Source organism: Lampetra planeri, chromosome 1 (assembly GCF_965212315.1).
Source record: "Lampetra planeri chromosome 1, kcLamPlan1.2.h2, whole genome shotgun sequence".
Taxonomy (NCBI): domain Eukaryota; kingdom Metazoa; phylum Chordata; class Hyperoartia; order Petromyzontiformes; family Petromyzontidae; genus Lampetra; species Lampetra planeri.
In genome coordinates this window covers 16345697-16362801 of record NC_136107.1, presented here as the reverse complement: position 1 = coordinate 16362801, position 17105 = coordinate 16345697, and the positions used below count along the sequence as shown (strand labels likewise).

The 17105-nt window shown below is 46.5% G+C and overlaps 1 protein-coding gene across 3 annotated transcripts in view; it reads right to left on the bottom strand.

Annotated features, from left to right (window-relative positions):
* Positions 1 to 6918: 6918 nt before the first annotated feature.
* Positions 6919 to 17105, bottom strand: part of ELP2 (elongator acetyltransferase complex subunit 2) — a 50453-nt gene continuing 40266 nt past the window's right edge. For 2 of the 3 annotated variants that reach the window (XM_078594783.1, XM_078594791.1), the window contains exons 20-22: positions 16898 to 17034; positions 9168 to 9281; positions 6919 to 8429 (exon numbers count right to left, since the gene is read on the bottom strand). In XM_078594783.1, the coding sequence (XP_078450909.1) occupies positions 8261 to 8429; positions 9168 to 9281; positions 16898 to 17034 (420 nt within the window). In that variant the 3' untranslated portion in view covers positions 6919 to 8260. Of the gene's footprint in view, positions 8430 to 9167; positions 9282 to 16897; positions 17035 to 17105 lie in introns of those variants that run through there. The other variant, XM_078594800.1, reaches the window with a different exon arrangement.

Genomic DNA, 17105 nt, shown 5'->3' with positions numbered 1-17105 from the left:
GTCATTGTCATGCTGGAATACCCATCCACGACCCATTTTCAATGCCCTGGCTAAGGGAAGGAGGTTCTCACCAAAGATTTGACGGTACATGGCCCCGTCCATCGTCCCTTTGATGCGGTGAAGTTGTCCTGTCCCCTTAGCAGAAAAACACCCCCAAAGCATAATGTTTCCACCTCCATGTTTGATGGTGGGGATGGTGTTCTTGGGGTCATAGGCAGCATTCCTCCTCCTCCAAACACGGCGAGTTGAGTTGATGTCAAAGAGCTCCATTTTGGTCTCATCTGACCACAACACTTTCACCCAGTTTTCCTCAGAATCATTCAGATGTTCATTGGCAAACTTCAGACGGGCATGTATATGTGCTTTGTTGAGCAGGGGGACCTTGCGGGCGCTGCAGGATTTCAGTCCTTCACAGCGTAGTGTGTTACCAACTGTTTTCTTGGCGACTATGGTCCCAGCTGCCTTGAGATCATTGACAAGATCCTCCCGTGTAGTTCTGGGCTAATTCCTCACCGTTCTCATGATCATTGCAACTCCACGAGGTGAGATCTTGCATGGAGCCCCAGGCCGAGGGAGATTGACAGTTCTTTTGTGTTTCTTCCATTTGCGAATAATCGCACCAACTGTTGTCACCTTCTCACCAAGCTGCTTCGCGATGGTCTTGTAGCCCATTCCAGCCTTGTGTAGGTCTACAATCTTGTCCTTGACATCCTCTTTGGTCTTGGCCATGGTGGAGAGTTTGGAATCTGATTGATTGATTGCTTCTGTGAACAGGTGTCTTTTATACAGGTAACGAGATGAGATTAGAAGCACACTCTTAAAGGGAGCGCTCCTAATCTCAGCGTGTTACCTGTATAAAAGACAAAGACACCTGTTCACAGAAGCAATCAATCAGATTCCAAACTCTCCACCATGGCCAAGACCAAAGAGTTCTCCGAGGATGTCAGGGACAAGATTTATACAGGTAACAAGCTGAGATTAGGAGCACTCCCTTTAAGAGTGTGCTCCTAATCTCAGCTCGTTACCTGTATAAAAGACACCTGGGAGCCAGAAATCTTTCTGATTGAGAGGGGGTCAAATACTTATTTCACTCATTAAAATGCAAATCAATTTATAACAATTTTGACATGCGTTTTTCTGAATTTTTTTGTTGTTATTCTGTCTCTCACTGTTCAAATAAACCTACCATTAAATTATAGACTGATCATTTCTTTGTCAGTGGGAAAACGTACAAAATCAGCAGGGGATCAAATACTTTTTCCTCTCACTGTACAAATGTCAAGTTGTACTATCTGACCAAGACACCATCCAGCCAGTGAATGATCAGTATCATTATTTATGTTAGTTACCTAGACAATAACTACAAAAATAGAACCAAGTAGGGAGGCTCTCATGAAGTGTGATATTTACGCTTTAGACTTGGAAGTACAGCTCTTGCAAAATGGATATTAAATAAAAGATTCAGATATTTAACTTTACTTATCAATGCCGAATATATTCGTAAATATATATCAACCTCCAACATGACATCATACGATTAGCAATGGTGTTCAGGCTTCAACGGAATCCTGACATTTGAGTATTATTGAAATAAGCACTAAGTATCAACTGTCAGCTGAGTATATTTCTGGCTCCACCACCCCATTTGTCATCTTGAAAGTACACGTTTCCAACACCACTCTGCCCCAGTCTATGAAAGCAAAACAAATGCTTTTTTATGTATAAAATGTAGCAGGGCCGTAAAAGAACAGCCTGCATTTTGCCATATACTGACCGTGTTCAATTCCTAATCAAATAGTACTACTTGCTCTATAGTATGAATTCAAAGATTGCATACCTGAAATTATGCTGTGCAACATTTGCAAAAAATATATTTTGCCCATATCTGGTGCTTTTGTCAGATAAATTAGTTTGTAAGCATCCTCACTGGAGTGTGGCCTGAGGCTGCATGCAAAAATCATATGCGAACCATAATCAAATAATTGCCTTTTGATGCCCCAAGCCTTTGTATTTTCCATATCGTGTGCCCTACTATTTGCAAAGCATCCAGTCGGTCAAAAGCCTTTTCAAGCCTGTGGAGCCTTGCACTGGATTATAGACAGATCAAAAAGTGGCCTCTTGGCAATCAGCACCTCTTTTTTTCCACTTTACAAACGATAATGCACCCTCAAGCTATCCAAATATTACCCTGGACACCAAAACAACTTTATATATGAACACTCAACCAAGCTGAACCATTTTAATCTAAGGTTATTGGCATGATTATTCATAAGACGTCTGGAGGACTCAATGTGTAAAAGATCGAATTGATATCTACTGCACTGCTTATTGTTCGTTTCTCAGTCCGCTTGTCCTGGGTGAGGGTCGCGGCAGCAGCATGTTGAGTAGGGCGGTCCAGACCTCCCTTTCCCTGGCGACAGACTCTAGCTCTTCCTGGGGAATTCCCAGGCGTTCCCAGTCCAGCCGAGCGACAACAGTCCGGCCAACGTGTCCTGGGCCGGCCCGGGGTCTTCGCCCAGTGGAATTTACCCAATAGAGTTCCGGGGAAGTCTACCGGGGGCCATCCTTGACAGGTACCCGAACCACCTCAACTTGCTCCTCTCAATACGGAGGAGCAGCAGCTCGAATCTGAGGCTCTCCCAGATTACCAAGCTCTTCACTCGATCACGGAGAGTGAGCCCGGCAACCCTGTGGAGAAACCTCACTTTAGCTCCTTGTACCCACAATCTCATCCTTTCGATCATTACCCAAAGCTCATGGCCATAGGTGAGGGTGGCAATGTATATCGACCTGTAAACGGTGAGCTTTGTTCGAGATCTCAGCTCCTGCTTCACTACCACAGAACGCTAGTGCCCGCAATACTGCGGACACACCAATCCGCCAGCCCATCTCCCGCTCCCACTTACCATTATTCGCGAGAGACCCCGAGGTACTTAAACTCCTCCTCTAAAGGCAGCGGTTCCCCTCTCACCTATAGAGAACAATCTCCCGGGAATGAACGATTACCTCAGCTTTGGAGGTGCTGATCTTCATCCCAGCCGCTTCACACTCTGCATCAAACAATTCAAGTGCATGGGGCGCGACATCTGCCCGTTACGCTTCCTCCTCCACCGCATCGGTTGGCTCCCACCGGGCCCCCATCCACCGATTGATGGGGCCCCCGTGCTGGCGCCCTGAGGGACATACTCGTGCTGCTGGTTTTGGAGCCACACGGAGTTAGACCACACGCCCATGCACACTGCAGCTATCGCTAACACAGGGGGCACGAACGTCCTCAATCCTGTAAGCGATTACCTCTTAACGCGCGCGCACGCCGCGGCCCCGCATTCACTCTCACCGCGCATTCCCCCACGCAGTCGCTCTACACAGAAATTACAGACACCACACCTATGCTCTGTGCTAACTTTTATTCTCAGCGCAAACCACGCACTACCCGGGGGGAATATTTTGCGAGAAGAGCCGAGCCTACTCCTGCCCAAGTCCCCAGTCACTCAAACGCCCTATCATGTACTTCGTAGCTGTACTCACGGCATCGCATGGACAAAGAGGACAAAAAAGCCTTGCCTATCACTGCTTCGTAGCGGCACTCACTGGCGTCACATGGATGCTGCGAGCGGCCCGAGAAGGCCGGATGGCAGGGGGGGGGGGGTCTTGGTGGCCAAGATGTTGAAGATCTCTGTTTGAATGGTCCCGAGCTCTCCTTTTATCCCCCTGACTTTTAAAAGCCCGGGGTCGTGTTGTCCGCACAGCCAATCGTGTGCCTACCTGTCGTTCCAGCTCTTTTCCCCCTTTTTTGCCCTTACATGGACCATCGCAGCCGATGCTTCTGCGATCCATTGTCTGCCCCTCCATACTCAGGAATGCATTACTCACCCTTGTTAATTCGGAATAGCGCCCGACTGGCGAATACACACCCTGCGAGTGTATATTAGGTAGGGAGGTCGGGGGGGGGGGGGGTTGTGGCGCTGCGGTCCCCTGTCCTCATGGTCTGCCCTTCTCGCTTATTCCCCCCCAGCTTCTCCCGATGTCATAAATGACTCATCGCGGCTGGCCCGGTAAACCTTTTTGCGCCCATACACTATTAAGCCAACTCAGCGGCACCGTGATGTAAATTGTCCTGCGAGGGTCGGCCAAACCCCTGGCACCGGGAAACCGTGGGACTTTCCTGATAGGGACCCTTCGGATTAACTCTGTTGTGCCAAGCAATCCCCCAAGCCAGGACACTATGTGTGTGCGCTGCGTGTGTGTACTCAGTGTGGGGGCCAAGATCAGACTAACGAGGCAAAGAGGACGTCATCTATTATAAACTCCTTAAAAACAGATTTTTTTTTTCAAAACAACGGTTTTATTCACAACTTCGTTTAACTCACGGTCGAGAAGTACGTCAATGATGCGGCGCCTGCTCCCACATCAATGCTTACTTGAATAAATTGTTTCTTTTATAAATGAATCTTCAACGTACATCTTTTGTGTGGAGGGTGCCCTAAACTAATTCAAACGGAGCAGGCACGCCTGAGACACGTGGCGCCTGCTTCTTGGGCGAGGCGATTCGAGAGTTTAGGGACCACAGCGTTTTTGACCTACACAAAAATTTATATAAATAATGCGTACATACAAAATGTTAAATGCTTTAAAGGAGCCAATTAATTGAATAATCGATGCCGATTTTGTTACAGGCATGCATTGTCACCAGATCTGAGTACGTGCGCAAAATTTGGAATTGATTGGACAACAGAAAGTAGACTAAATTTTGATTACAAGATTTGACCACGACAAACAGGAGTCAAGTTAAGTAAAACCATTGCAAAAAGCAGCGATGCCACCTCCATGCCCCCGTACTGGATACTCTCCATACCTCGGCTGCGCCTTGATGTCCTATTCATGAAAATCACAAACAGGAGTGGAGACAAGACACACCCTCGGTGGAGTCCAACATCCACAGTGAACGACTTTGATTTACCACTAATAACATGGACACAGCTCTCACTCCAGGAATAGAGGGACCAGATAGCACACAAAAGCGGCACCGGTACATGATACTCCCGCAGCACCTCCCACAAGACATTGAGGGGGAAAACGGTCATATGCTTTCTCCAAGTCTACAAAGCAGAGATAGACTGGAGAAGCATACTCCCGTAACCCCTCAAATATGTGAGGAAATAGAGCTAGTCCATTGTTTCATGACCATGGCAGAATCTGCATTGTTCCTCCTGAATCTGAGGCTTGACTACCGGGCAGAGCCTCCTCTCCAGCACTCTGGCATAAGCTTTTCTAGGACGCTGAGGAGTGTGATTACTCTGTAGTTGGAGCACACCCTCTGGTCCCCTTTTTTAATGGGAACCACGACCCCAGTTTGCCAAACCAGAGGTACTGTACCCACCTTCCATGCAACATTGAAGAGGAGCGTTAGCCACGACACTCCTACACTGTCCAACGCTTTCAATAACTCTGGCCGAATCTCGTCCACCCCAGTTGCTTTGCTGCTATGAAGGCCCTCAACCACTGCAACTTCAGCAGCCACGATGGAAACGACCCCCCTCCCAGTTGTTTCCAGGGCTGCCTCCTGAGAGGGCATGTCCACCGGGTTGAGGAGCTCCTGAAAGTGTTCCTTCCACCTTAGTTGAGGTCAATGTAACACCACCCTTACCGAAAACAGCCTCGGCCACATCTCGTCGATCCCTCCCAAGGCGTTGAATGGTTTGCCAAAACATATTTGAGGCTGCCCAGTAGTCCCTCTCCATGGCCTCTCCAAACTACTCCCATACCCAGGCATTAGCTTCAGCGACTGCTGCAGCTGCCGCCCTCTTGTTAAGCCGGTGCCTCTCCATCGAGTAGGGAGACCTTTTTCTGAGCTTAGCTTGGAAAGCCTCCTTCAACTTGACAGCTTCCCTCACCACTGGTGTCCACCAGCTGGTCCTAGGGTTGCCACAATGACAGGCACCAACTGCCTTCAGGCCACAGCTTTTCGCAGCTGCATCCACAATCGAGGTCCTGAACATCGTCCACTTGGAATCAATGTCCACAACCTCCCCGGGAGTGCAGAAGTTTTCCCGGAGGTTGAAGTTGAAATCTTTCTTCACTGAGTGTTCCACCAGACATTCCCAGAAAACCCGCACAATTTATTTTGGCCTTCCCCGTCTATCTGGTTTGTGCCCAAGTGTTGAATCCAACTTTCCACGAGGTGGTGATCAGTTGACAGCTCTGCCCCTCTCTTCACCCAAGTGTCCAGAACATACGGCCTTAGGTCCGATGATACAACTATAAAGTCAATCAATGACCTTCGGCCCAAGGTGCTCTCATACTTATGAGCATCCTTGTGTTCGAACATGGTGTTTGTTATTGACATTCCGTGACTAGCACAGAATTCCAATAACATCTCACCGTTCGGGTTCAGATCAGGGGGGCCATTCCTCCGAATCATGCCTCTCCAGGTATCTCCATCGTTTCCCACGTGAGCATTGAAGTCGCCCAGTAAGACTAAGGAGTTTGTAGGCGGCATTCTGTCGAGCACTGCACCCACCGTCTCCAAAAAGGCCAAATACTCTTAACTGATATTTGGTGCATAAGCACAGACAACTGTTTTCCTTTCTTGAGGCGACCCTCTCATCCACTGGGAAAAACTCCAACTGAACAGCACCCAGCTGGAGGCTTGTGAGTATCCGCACAGCCGTCCGGGGCTCGTCACCAGGGGTTACTCTGGAATAGTGGACCACCCCCAATTGACAAGTTTGATTCCAGTGCCAATACTGTGTGTGGAGGTGAGACAGACTATATTAGTCGGTACCTTTCCACCTCACCAGCACACTACTTTTCCATGGACTTCCATTATCATTGTATATGCATTCCTACACAAAAATGTGACCCCAAGACAAAATAAAATCACACTTAAGAATGCAGCAAACCTTTTTAAAGCACATATTGAATGGAAAATCGATTTTATGATAAAATAATAACTCAAAACAAGTCACGAAATAAAAATGCTGTACAGTACATACATCCAAAGTAATTGCGATAAGGTCTATTTTTGCACTTCTGAGATCACTTGCACTTAATGGCCTCTTTCCAGATATCTTGACTTAATTTTACTGTTAAAAAAGGAGGCGAAATCCTGCACAGTATAGTGTTAGGCTTGATCAACACAAAGGAACGAACCAAGACAAGCCAAGCATGGACGGCACGCATAGCAGCGCAGGAAACCAGTACAGTGTGAAAAGTGAGCCACCCACACCACGTGGAACGGCATAAAATGCACGCCTGGACAAACGATAGACTGAGCATTACTCAATCTTTTCCCCCAAATCATTTAGATTTGTTGTTTCATACGTTCCGAAATAGTAAAATTCTTATATATTGAGTTGAAGTATGAGGAATGAATGCACATACTGTACTACTTTAAGGTACTGTTTAGGTGGCAGAATTGTTGAGTATGAATTCCTGTAGTCACGAAAGCTTCAAATCAAGTTTGAACCACCTCTACGGGGATGATTTCCACACAACTCAGACATGACTTCAACCAAAAAGATGGATGCAAATTTAGCAATCTTTGGAAAGACATTGATCAACCAGGTAAAGTGTTAACTATTGTGTTGGCCGACTCTCTGAGTTGCATTACATTTCTAAGTTTGCCAAGTTTGATCTTTTTTCTTTTTCTCTCTCTCACCCTGTTTTCTCTTTGAATTTCACCCCCACCCTCTCGCCCGTAACAGCAGCCCCTCCCTCCCCCCCTCGGATTAGCCGAGGTATGCCTAGCTCTGCAATCTTACATTTACTTGCAAATTCCATCTCTAGCCCCGCCCACTTACCCTTGGGTTGTACCCACCTCAAACGTATATAACCTTTGGCTACAATAGCTCTCTCGCTACATTTCTTCCTGCCTCAAGCAGTCCACCTGCTGTATTTTTTCACCTGAAGATGATTGCTTGTGTTGCGATCGAAACGTCGTGATCTATTAGTTATTTTTCTATCCACGTGACTTTACCAAATGAACCAAACTGTATGAATTTCTGCAGTCACGAAAGCTTCAAATCAATACATTTTCTCTTGATTGTTTCTCCAATTAAAAAAAAATCATCGTTTTAGAGTTTCAAGACAAAACTAGACCAGATTACACGGCTTCCCCTGGAATGGAGGCAGATTAATACATATTTTAGCCTAGTCTACCACACTGGCCAGACATCTTGAAAGAGGTGAGAGTTGCCTGCATTTTACCCCACCACATGCAACTTATTTATCGATTAACTGTAACACAACCTTACAATTTTCAAATGTAATGTCCGGGTACGTAAACGTCAAATATCCTGACAGCGCTGTCAGCTCCAGCGCTGGCCAGTTGTAGCCAGGCCTCGTCCTCAACATCGTCCGTGTCGCATCCCGCGCGCCCCACCCGGGGCCGCCAACGCAGCCGCTTCACAGCCAGCGTGTGCGACATGCTGCAGCAGAGGTGCAAAAATTATCATTCAAATCCACCGGAATGTTCAACAATTTAGAAAAAATTACGTCTATGCATGTTTTATGTAAACGCTTTCCAACGTGCATTGGTCTTTGAAAGAATTTAATTATGAGTATAGAAGAAAACAGTTTGCTGTTAGGGCTAATTAATTTGCATATTTGCAAAGAGTCCTTTTTGCTCTGGACTGTTTCTTCATGTTTTCGGAAACCCTTTCATAAATTTGGCTGGGTTTCAATTGAGTAAGTACCCGATTGCAACACAACCTTACACTGAAATTGTGTTCATATTGGATCATCTCTATAGAGTCCCCCCCCCCCCTCCGCGTTACGGACGGTTGGACAGAGCTAGCTAATGCATTAATGTTTAAACCTTAGTTGGAAAGTGTAAAAAAATATTACATTCTTGAGTTAAACTTTTATGAGCGGTGACATGCAATTTAAGATGAGATTTGTAAATACATTTACATTCAATGCGATTCCAAAACTGCTTACAGCAATGCATTTAATGGACTCCGAGAATGCTAAATTGCATAAGCTACAGTTGCAAAAATATAGGTGAGTGGGGTCTGAAAAAAAGCAAGTGTATACATTTGAAAAATTCTAATCTCATTAATAAAACATTGTATCCTATGCATGACATTAGGAAACACATTTCGCACATACACTAATGTGAATGTGTCAGCTGCATGCGGTATGCAGATGTGTGCAGTGGGTTGTACTTTTTGCTGAAAGAGGCCCACGGTGTCCAGTCACGAAGAACGGCAGAATCAGCACTGGCGTTCCACAAGTACAGGGAAATCTTCCCACTTTCCAACCCCACCGCCATCAAGTACCTGATCAACAAGAGATAATACCCTTTTAGAAAATAACAGCAGGCTTAAACACGACGATGTACATTTACACAGGCCCACGTGTTTTTAGAGGCAAAACAACACAAATGGTTAGTTAGAATGGCTTGGGCCTTCGACATAGTGAAATATAGCTACTAAATTCAATTATTAGAGTGAATCAATTATAGCGTGTTACTTTTGGAGAAGTGCATGGACAACATTGAAAATCAATTAAAGGACCGCACAAAACATTAGAACACTGAATTGTGTATTTTACCAATATTTTATGAAATGCTTGATTTACCTCTAAAATATAAAATATAGTTGTTCAACTGTACACTTGTTACTGCTCATCATATTACAAACACAACTGGCAAAACCAAATTAACTTTAAAAAATTCCAATCTGCAGAAAAAAAACAAGAGCTGAGGTTTAGTTTTGGAGCAACAATTGTACCGGGGCTAAAATTGACATCATGACCTCAACTATACTTCAGATTTTAATACTTAAGGTGGGTTATACATAAACGTTACACAAGACACAGCAGGAAAAGGGGGAAATTGGAATACATTATCTCAGGAAATACATTGGTCAATAGGTGTAATGCATTGTAAGCATCGACTGCTAATGTGGGAGCTTCACTTACACAAAGGAAAATTACATCAAAGTTAATCTAACCTATATAATTCATTTTTTGTCTGTCTGTCTATCTGTCTGTCTGTCTATCTGTCTGTCCGTCCGTCCGTCTGCGTACGCTCCCTTGCGGGGGATGTAGCTCTCGGACCGTGGGGTTCGCCGAGATTAAATTTTGCAGGTGGGCACGCCCCCGGCCCCGCGGTAAACTTAGGCATTTCCGATTTTTCGTCTCTAAACTTTAAATCGGACCGATTATCGATTTAGTGCGATTTCTCTTTAATTATTTATTTAAATCTTTATTCATTTATTTAATATCGCCGACCGGCGCGGACCACGGCGGTTGCCCCTGGCAACGGGTAGCAACAACTTCGCTGCGGGGTGGACGCCATTTTTAATTCCCGTAAAAAATATGCGCACGCATTAACACGCGACTCTGAGGTAAATTCATCAAAGTTTCACGTCCTCTTCACTCCCCCCCCCCACCCCAATGTGTGCAATTACTATTATAGGGTCGGTAGATAATACAATTATAGCGATTAGACAGTATTATTGTAGCGCGGGGGGGGGGAGTTAACGGCCCCAGTACCCAGCCTCAGGCCGGGTGGGCAATCTAGGCGAGGCCGGAGGCTCTGCACGGTACTAGGCCTCGACACGCAAGTCTGTCAGGCGTCGACTTTGTGGTATAAACTCGATATACCCAGCGTTGCCCGGGGGAAAAATACATTTAAAATCTTCTGAAAACTTTAAAACATAACATCCCAATGAAAATACAACTGTGTAATTAAAACTCTAAACCCGACCGCGCCAAAAATCGATTCTCTGAATCGCTAAAAGGAATCGAAGGTTGTAGATTCATTTAGAATCGCCTTATTTCCGTTTAATATTAGTTGGTTATAGAGTTTATATAAACTGCTACGAATGGGAAATATCCGGCGTTGACCGGGGCTAAAATATAATAAAAACTCCTGAAAACTTTAAAACATAACATAACAATGAAAATAAAACTCTAATTAAAAATGGAAACCTCCTATGCGCCAGGAATCGATTCTTTGAATCGCGCAAAGGAATCATCGAAGGTTGTAGATTCCTTTAGGATCGCCCTCAACATGTGGTGAGGGGGAGAGTGGTGAGGGGGAGAGTGGTGAGGGGGAGAGTGGTGAGAGTGGTGAGGGGTGAGAGTGGTGAGGGGGAGAGTGGTGAGGGGGAGAGTGGTGAGGGGGAGAGTGGTGAGGGGGAGAGTGGTGAGGGGGAGAGTGGTGAGGGGGAGAGTGGTGAGGGGGAGAGTGGTGAGGGGGAGAGTGGTGAGGGGGAGAGTGGTGAGGGGGAGAGTGGTGAGGGGGAGAGTGGTGAGGGGGAGAGTGGTGAGGGGGAGAGTGGTGAGGGGGAGAGTGGTGAGGGGGAGAGTGGTGAGGGGGAGAGTGGTGAGGGGGAGAGTGGTGAGGGGGAGAGTGGTGAGGGGGAGAGTGGTGGTGGTGTGGGTGAGTGGTGAGGGTGAGGTTGAGTGGTGAGGGTGAGTGGTGATTGGTGAGGGTGAGTGGGGAGGGTGAGTGGCGGTTGTTAGTGGTGATTAGTGAGGGGTGAGTGGTGAGGGTTAGTGGTGAGCATGAGTGGTGAGGGTGAGTGTTGAGCGTGAGTGGTGAGGGTGAGTGGTGATTGTTGAGGCTGTGATTGGTGAGGATGAGTGGTGATTAGTGAGGGTGAGTGGTGAGGGTGAGTGGTGAGTGGTGAGGGTTAGTGGCGGTTGTGAGTGGTGATTAGTGAGGGGTGAGGGTGAGCGTGAGTGGTTAGGGTGAGTGGTGAGGGTGAGCAGTGAGGGTGAGCAGTGAGGGTGAGTGGTGATTGGTGAGGGTGAGTGTTGAGGGTGAGTGGTGAGTGGTTAGGGTGAGTGGTGAGGGTGAGTGGTGAGCGTGAGTGGTGAGCGTGACTGGTGAGGGAGAGTGGTGAGGGAGAGTGGTGAGGGAGAGTGGTGAGGGTGAGTAGTGAGTGGTGAGGGTGAGTGGTGATTGGTGAGGGTGAGTGGTGAGGGTGAGTGGGGAGGGTGAGTGGCGGTTGTTAGTGGTGATTAGTGAGGGGTGAGTGGTGGGAGTGAGTGGTGAGGGTGAGCGTGAGTGGTGAGGTTGAGTGGTGAGCAGTGAGGGTGAGTGGTGATTGGTGAGGGTGTGATTGGTGAGGATAAGTGGTGAGGGTGAGTAGTGAGGGTGAGTGGTTGTTGTGAGGGTGCGTGGTGAGGGTGAGTGGTAAGAGTGAGTGGTGAGGGTGAGTGACGGTTGTGAGAGGTGATTAGTGAGTGGTGAGGGTGAGTGGTGAGGGTTAGTGGTGAGGGTGAGTGGCGGTTGTGAGTGGTGATTAGTGAGGGGTGAGTGGTGAGGGTGAGCGTGAGTGGTGAGGGTGAGCGTGAGTGGTGAGGGTGAGTGGTGAGGGTGAGCGGTGAGGGTGAGCAGTGAGGGTGAGTGGTGATTGGTGAGGATGTGATTGGTGAGGATGAGTGGTGAGTGGTCAGGGTGAGTGGTGAGCGGTGAGGGTGAGTGTTGAGGGTGAGTGGTGAGCGGTGAGGGTGAGTGTTGAGGGTGAGTGGTGAGTAGTGAGGGTGAGTGGTGAGCGTGACTGGTGAGTGGTGAGGGAGAGTGGTGAGGGAAAGTGGTGAGGGTGAATGGTGAGTGTTGAGCGTGAGTGGTGAGGGTGAGTGGTGATTGTTGAGGCTGTGATTGGTGAGGATGAGTGGTGAGTAGTGAGGGTGAGTGGTGAGGGTGAGTGTTGAGTGGTGAGGGTTAGTGGCGGTTGTGAGTGGTGATTAGTGAGGGGTGAGGGTGAGCGTGAGTGGTTAGGGTGAGTGGTGAGGGTGAGCAGTGAGGGTGAGCAGTGAGGGTGAGTGGTGATTGGTGAGGGTGAGTGTTGAGGGTGAGTGGTGAGTGGTTAGGGTGAGTGGTGAGGGTGAGTGGTGAGCGTGAGTGGTGAGTGGTGAGCGTGACTGGTGAGGGAGAGTGGTGAGGGAGAGTGGTGAGGGAGAGTGGTGAGGGTGAGTAGTGAGTGGTGAGGGTGAGTGGTGATTGGTGAGGGTGAGTGGTGAGGGTGAGTGGGGAGGGTGAGTGGCGGTTGTTAGTGGTGATTAGTGAGGGGTGAGTGGTGGGGGTGAGTGGTGAGGGTGAGCGTGAGTGGTGGGGTTGAGTGGTGAGCAGTGAGGGTGAGTGGTGATTGGTGAGGGTGTGATTGGTGAGGATAAGTGGTGAGGGTGAGTAGTGAGGGTGAGTGGTTGTTGTGAGGGTGCGTGGTGAGGGTGAGTGGTAAGAGTGAGTGGTGAGGGTGAGTGACGGTTGTGAGAGGTGATTAGTGAGTGGTGAGGGTGAGTGGTGAGGGTTAGTGGTGAGGGTGAGTGGCGGTTGTGAGTGGTGATTAGTGAGGGGTGAGTGGTGAGGGTGAGCGTGAGTGGTGAGGGTGAGCGTGAGTGGTGAGGGTGAGTGGTGAGGGTGAGCGGTGAGGGTGAGCAGTGAGGGTGAGTGGTGATTGGTGAGGATGTGATTGGTGAGGATGAGTGGTGAGTGGTCAGGGTGAGTGGTGAGCGGTGAGGGTGAGTGTTGAGGGTGAGTGGTGAGCGGTGAGGGTGAGTGTTGAGGGTGAGTGGTGAGTAGTGAGGGTGAGTGGTGAGCGTGACTGGTGAGTGGTGAGGGAGAGTGGTGAGGGAAAGTGGTGAGGGTGAATGGTGAGTGGTGAGGGTGAATGGTGAGGGTGAGTGGTGAGGGTGAGTGGTGAGGGTGAGTGGTGAGGCTGAATGGTGAGGGTGAATGGTGAGAGTGAGTGGTGAGTGGTGAGGGAGAGTGGTGAGTGTGAGTGGTGAGGGTTAGTGGTGAGAGTGAGTGGTGAGGGTGAATGGTGATTGGTGAGTGGTGAGGGTGAGTGGTGAGGGTGAGTGGTGAGGGTGAGTGGTGAGGGTGAGTGGTGAGGGAAATTGGTGAGGGAGGTTGGTGAGTGGTGAGTTGTGAGGGTGAATGGTGAATAGTGAGTGGGAGTGGTGAGTGGTGAGGATGAGTGGTAAGGGTGAGTTGTGAGTGGTGAATGGTGAGGGTGAATGATGAGTACAGTCAATATGCACTGCTGTTATCATACCAGGTACCACCACCACAATATGTACTCCTCTCATCATAGCAGATACCACCACAGCAGTATGCACTGCTGTAATCATAGCAGGTTCCACCACAATATGCACTGCTGTCATCATAACAGGTACCAACACAGCAGTATGCACTGCTGTAGTGATAGCAGGTACGACCTCAGTCGGTATACACTGCTGTAGCGATAGTAGATACTGCTATCGAGTTGGTAGATACCGCTATAGTAAATACTAAAACAGTCAGTATATACCGCTACAGTCAGTCAATACTGCTACAGTGAGTATATACTACTATACAGTCAGTACATACTACCAGGGTGAGTAGCTACTAGAGTCAGTAGATACTATTATAGAGTGAGTAGATACTGCTATAGATTTTGTAGTTACTACTATAGTCAGTGGATACAACTATAGAGTCAGCAGATACTATACAGTTAGTCGTTACGAGTATATAGTCGGTAGATACTACTGTAGGCCCAGTAAATACTACTATGGTCAGTAGTTATTACAGTCACTAAATACTACTACACAGTCAGTAGCTACTACTGGCTCAGTAGATACTACGGTACAGTCAGTAGATACTACTACAGAGTCAATAGATACCACTTCCTCTGTTGTATGTAAGGTGTTGTTAGTATATATACCTACGAGGGGTAAAGATAAAAAATATCTTTACCCCTCGTAGGTATATGGGGGGGTGGAGACCACAATTTTCGGAAACCTTTTGACATCAACTATTTACCCCACACTTTCTACAACTTTTTGAACTTGTGAAAGCCTCATATATTTGTTGGTGGAGAAATGTACAAACAGCCCACCGGGCTTTGACAATACCTTAGTATCTGTGTATATATATGTAAGGTTTTTTAAGAAATATATTTTTCACCCGGGCAAAGCCGGGTACTTCCGCTAGTGAAGCTATAAAACTTGCTGTATTTTAATATTTCATGCCACAAAAGGTGCCAATAAGGCAAAAACAGAAATCCAAGATTAATCCCTTCACTTCTAACACAAAGACAAAGAATATATCAAAAAAATAATCCTGCAGCAAATATTCCAGAGAAAAGAAAAAAGCCAAGATAACTTTCCTACGCATGTGAATGCTTTGCGAAGTATGTACATGCGACGTCTGCAAAAACTGCTCGGTGACTAGAAATACTATCACAAGCCATGGTCAATCCAATACTGGCTAAAGGCATTCCCAAGCTCCCACCACCTCTCAGAAATTATAAGCTAAGGTAAATAAAAACGTCAAAAGGGGCTGCTCTGCCTATGGGATATATGAACAGAGCCATCAAACAGTGGATTTGCACAATTCAAATAACTTACATTTTTGCAGAGTTATTTCTTAAGATATTTTAAAATAGCGTAAGACTGCCATCAACAGCAGATGACAAAAAAATCACTTGTAACTGTTGTTGTTTGCTGGTAATTTTCTATATTTTTTGCAAATGAAATGAAAACACAAATTGTTTAAAAGTCACATTTTTACCTGCGCAAGAACATTCACATTCTTGTTTCATGACATAGGCATCAACCGCCTTGTCTGCCAGTTATGGAAAATGAGATTTCAGGGGAATCATCCTATGCCAGCATAAAATGCTTTTGGTCTGCTCTAAAGTCAGATGCGGCCTCCCTTGTGACAAGTCAGTGTAATTCATAAAGCCAGAGGTTCTTATGTTTTGCCCGCTACAATCCAGTGCAAACATTTTATATCTCGCACACTTTTCACAAAGCGATTGGTGCACAAGGTTAATTGAGTTTGAGCTCAGATGATTCGCTAGCACAGTCCTGTTTACACTGTGTAGGGACAAAAAAAATCACATTAATTTTGAAAATACAAATTTGGTCATTCTTGAATTGGTGTGACCCAAAAACTCGAATTCAATAACGTTAACAGATATGACACAAAAGATAATAACTATAATACAATAAACACAAAATGACAGACCCCACCGTGCTCAGCAGATATCGGTCTTCATATTCCATGCCAAAAAGTATCCACTCAAGTGATAAAAAACACGGTACATCATTTAATAAAAAAAAAAGACAATACATTTTAAAATAGCTTCCTGGCTATCAACCGTTACACAGCAGTACATGTCAATAACAGTGAAATGATAGGATGTAATTAGCATTAATCAATGTTCGCATTTGGTGTGTGGATGCAGCACTGCCAATTGTAGGTTTATGTCATTCTCCGCTTCTATTGTGAACCTGCCCCAGTCCTCCAGTAAATTAAAAATGAAAAACTAAATTGTGCCAGCACACTGCCAAATTTAAGAACTTAAAAGATACCAATTATTTAGAGCAGTTTACTTAATCTCGTCATTGTTCATGCCTTACAAGTCAAAGATGAAGTAATTTAATCACATGGCAACATCATCATCTTGAATGGTAGCAACTTCAAAAGCTTATAACTTTCTTTGACCCTGTACAAATGAAAAAAACCGAATCCATCTCATTCCCACAACTTGTATGCATTTTACTTCTAAAGTGGTTACATAAAATGATTGCTATATTGTCACGTGATATCCCCTGACACCACCTCTTTCCAACATGTTCTTCTCCTTTCTAATGATGCGGAGTTGTTCAGCAACATGTATTTGTTCATGTTGAGGTTGATGAGCCTGTGAATGGCTTCAAGAGTTGCCTGATGAATAGCGGAAATGAGGCCAATGAATAGCCAAAGTGCTACAATAATGCAAATGGGTTCGATATTTGTGACCGCCGACAAACCTTGAGTTATTCCTAGTTTATCATTGGTGTAGGAGAAAGCCACATCTACCATGTGAAAGTGTATGCGAGCCACACCACACAGAGGTAAACGACAAATGGAAAGTTCTTTAGATGTCAATAAATTAACGCTAGTGAATACCTGCCGTCACATGCCTCGCGAGGGGCAAATGCTACAGCTGTCGCAGAGTCTGTGGCGTCCAGGACAGAGGAGCACTGGCAGATGGGGCCCATGGCACCTGTTGGAAACGCATTCTCCTGCTTGCCCCACACCACCACCTGGCACGTAAAAACAACTCCAGGTGAGAGGAGTATTTTGCATCTCCGGACAGACCAAACATTTGCATTCC